The 4,287-nt window shown below is 29.9% G+C and overlaps 1 protein-coding gene across 1 annotated transcript; it reads right to left on the reverse strand.

Annotated features, from left to right (window-relative positions):
- Positions 1-2: 2 nt before the first annotated feature.
- On the reverse strand, positions 3-2,166 carry LOC108691694 (ADP-ribosylation factor-like protein 6-interacting protein 4; the record flags this gene model as incomplete). Its single annotated transcript, XM_018199561.1, has 3 exons — positions 2,097-2,166; positions 497-1,686; positions 3-102 (listed from the first exon to the last, which is right to left on the reverse strand). Coding segments are annotated over exons 2-3 (1,281 nt in total), but the record flags the coding sequence as incomplete, so codon positions are not given.
- Between the last annotated feature and the right edge of the window lie 2,121 nt (positions 2,167-4,287).

Here is a 4,287-nt window from a genome sequence, read left to right on the forward strand (position 1 = left end):
TGGAAGTATTTGCCGTCTCCTTTAGTCGCTTGTTTATTAATTTCCTTATGACGTTCTCGATTTACTATCTCTTCTAAGACTTCTCCATCGCCTTTGATTAATCTTTGCAAAAATACAGAAATTAATTCTAATAGTGAATTCGATTGAACACTAGAGTATCTTAAAACCATTATATACTTATATAATCTACGTATAAAAGTGAAAATATAATAATCTAAGTATAAAAGTAAAATGCAAATATTTTCAATTATAAAATACATTATAAAATACATATTTAAAATATATTAATTTCACGGTATAAATGTTTTTAAACATCTTTACATCAATTTGTGTACAATGGCTTTAATTATATCAGCACATCCAATCAAATTCATCCAATCAAGTTCAATATAAGACATATACAAATGAATGTAGAAAACAAGTTCACAATTATTATATATATATATATATATATATATTTCATTATCTGTATTCAATTGTTTTGTCTCATATTTACCTATGTCTTCCAGTTTCTTCATCATATACTCTGCGCACAATGCTCTGCCTTTTTTCCCACTCCTCTTTTGTCATGGGTGCCATGGCTTTTCCTCTTTCTATTACATTCGATACAATTTCCTTCATTTTTTCCTTCCTATCTTGAACTTCTTTATTTCCTTTAGACTTCTTCTTATTATGTCCTTTTTTTTTGGATACAGATTTTTTAAATTTCTTTTTCAATTTTTTCTTCATCCGTTTTTTCTTCTTCCGTTTTTTTAAAGCTTTCTTAAATTTCTTAGCTTTCTTTCTAGCTTTTTTTTGCTTCTTTTCATCCTCTGAGCTATCAATACTGCTGCCACTATTACTGCTGTTAGTATCGCTACTACTACTGCTACTGCTGCTGCTACTGTTACTGCTGGAACTGCTACAGCTACTGTCGCTACTACTACTACTGATACTAGAAGAACTAGAAGTAGACGAAAATCTTTTCCTCTTTAATTTCTTGTGACTTAACTGAGTTATATTTTGTATATTTTCCACTTTTTTCTTCTCTTTTTGTTTCACATGTTCAACTATTTCTGTGTCATTTTTTATTGAATCAGATTTTTCTATCTTAGAAATAGATCTTGGTCGATTCATTTGCTCTTTTGAACTACCCTCTCGTGACAGCTGATTAATTGTATTGTAGCCAGTATTTCTATAATTTGGTATCCTGGATCTGTTATGATTAAATGTTCTTTCAAAAGATCTACTATATCTACTATAACGATAATTGTTATATGCATCTCTTCTATTTCTATTATAATAATTATGATGTCTATAAGGTCGTGAATAGCCGCAATCTCTTTGATTATTCAAAAAGTTACTGTGCCTCCGATTATAAAATCTATAATCTTTACCATATTTTCCACTTTTTCTTTGTAATTCTCTGGTTTCATACTTTTTATTTTTATTTTTTATATCCTCATCTCTATTCTTCTTTGTTTTATATATATTTCTTTCCGAGTTTGAAATATCAGAAGAACTAGAACTATTGGAACTGCTTCTACGTTTTGATTTCTTTCTTTTATCCTTACTACAAACATTTCGTCTCTTTCTGTTCTTCTCAGAATCATTAGAAGAAGAAACCGAACATCTCTTTACCTTTGCTTTGTCAAATGACTCTGTCTCCATAGCAGATCTCTCCAAATTATTCATCATAATGATAATCTATCAAAAATAAATTTTATTTAAAAATAATCTAAAATCATATAGAATCAAATCCATAAAGATAAATGATTTGCATAATTCTAAATCTTCTATTTTACATGGTTGAATATATGATTGCTCCATTTCTTGTATAAAGTCTGTTATTCTCGATAAAATATGTTCATTTCAACAAAAAAAATATATATATACGTAATCCATAAGACATGGAAAAGACTTGGCTTTCTAAGCAAATTTCGATATTTATCTATTACAATACGTTAGAGAAACCTAACCTTCTCCATCATGTTTGTCCATCATTACATCTTGTCATGTAAAACTATAATGCCGAGAAAGTAAATAATCTATCTTTTTTCCATTTATTGATATCTATCAAAAGATTAAAAATTTAATAAAATGCGCTAAATAATTACCTGCTCATCACTCTCTATATAATCATTCCCTCTATTCAATCTTCATCATTTTCATCGAAGAAAACTCGGAGCGGCGCGCAAGACCGGCAAAACTGTTTTTTTTTTTCAGGGTGTGCTCCCATGGGATGTAGAATTGCAGATATGCGGAACAGCGGAACATTCGTGATTGGTCGCTTCATTCCGCTAATTCCGTTCCGCTGATATGTGTTTCCCTACCTATTGAGAGTGTCATTCCATACTCGAATATAGTTGGTTGGTTCTTACATTCTCGGTGGAAATTAGGTCAGTAATTGATCAGATCCATCGATACATGAATACGCGCGTACGATGATACGCGTTAAGCTGGTTCTATATACTATACTATACATTAGTTATAAGCCGATCACAAGTTTGTTGCGACAACCAATATGAAGCGTTGATTTCAAAATGCAAGCTTCAGATTGGTTCCAAATTAATCCAGAGAGCACTTGGATCCAACCTAATCCATGAGACTATTCGAATGGATCTGACATATGCTTCGTTTCGTTTCGGGTATTTTGTTTATCTCGATTATTTGAAAAACACTTTTATACAAAATAAATGCGTTTTTAATAAATATAAAAGTTAAATGCGACGCGAATAAACCTCAGAAAGCACTTGAATCACAGGGTAGCAGTTGGAGTAGTTGCATTCATGCACTCCAATGTTCAGTAACACGAACGGATTTCAGGACAAGTGAGCATATCACCTATAACTTAATCCGTGAGACTACTCGAATGGGACAGACATCATTTCATTTCGGGTATTTTGTGTTACCTCGATTATTTGAAAAGCGTTTTTGTACAAAATAAATGCGTTTTTAATAAATATAAAAGTTATAAATTAAAATGTCAAGGCTTTTTTAAAAAATGAACAAATGTAATTAACTAATAAAATTAGTCTTTTATTACATTCATATAACGCTATAAATTTCAAATGTTTCTACTTACAAAGTCTTCATCAGTGATAATAAAGAAAACGTATTTATATAACCCCATCCAATGTCAACGAATTAATATATGATATATAATAAAAATTATTGGTAATTTTATTTAATTATTCCTGTGTTAAGATATTACAGATTGACTACTCTAAATTAACGTAAATGAAAAATAAATTCTCATCAATATTGAATTAAGTATAATAATTTTTTAATCAGAAATTGACATTTAATTGTACAGAATATAGTAGGATAGTCGTTGAAGAAATCCTTGTTCGAAATTTTATATGAAATTGTTAACTGAGCTGATTCTCAATAATAAATAACCAAAGAACCAGTTAAACCCAATTTTACAATTATGGGCATTCAAATTTCTGACTTGATATTTATTTCGATTCGACATTAATGCAGGAATAACTAAATAAGATTAGCCTAGAGAAATAATTTTTATTATATATCATATGTTAGTTTGTTGATTGGCGTTACATAAATACATTTTCTTTATTATCACTGATAAAGATTTTGTAAGTTGAAATATTTGAAATTTATAGCATTATATGAATGTGATAAAAGATGAATTTTATTAGTTAACTACATTTGCTGCTTTTTTTTAAAAAGCTTTGACATTTTAATTTATTGCATTGCATTTACATGAGCCTACTTTTCTATATAAAAATTATATTATATTTTTATATTTATATCAAAAACGCATTTATTAAATGCATTTTTATACAAAATGAATCTGAAATACTTTTTTCAATACAGAATGTTTTCAACCATTACGCATGCATGCGTAACATCGTATTACCTTCTGAAGTGAGGCAAATGAAGCATGCTCTTAATTGATCCATAGATATATGCTCTAACACGACGCAAACATCTAATCACAATATTGGTTCCGGTGGCGCGAACGTATTGGAGTGTGTTGGGCATGTTGGAGCATGCGACGTGAATAAATCTTTGATTGGGGTATGAATCGCACATTTGTGCTCCATGAAGATGACCATGTACTGTAATCTTATCTTATTCTGATAGAATACGTTGTTATATGTTGAAACAACTTTTTTATTGCCTATTGTTTTGACTATTTTTGGTAAGTTATTACGTGTACAACTTTGCTTTCGCCGTTTTCCTATAGATGGCTTTAGCGGTAAGTGGTGGTCGAAATAAATAGATCATAGACGTCATACAATAAACTTGGGCATCTGTCAACATAACCCCATAGAAACATTA

The sequence above is a fragment of the Atta colombica genome, unplaced genomic scaffold, assembly GCF_001594045.1.
Source record: "Atta colombica isolate Treedump-2 unplaced genomic scaffold, Acol1.0 scaffold5, whole genome shotgun sequence".
Classification (NCBI taxonomy): domain Eukaryota; kingdom Metazoa; phylum Arthropoda; class Insecta; order Hymenoptera; family Formicidae; genus Atta; species Atta colombica.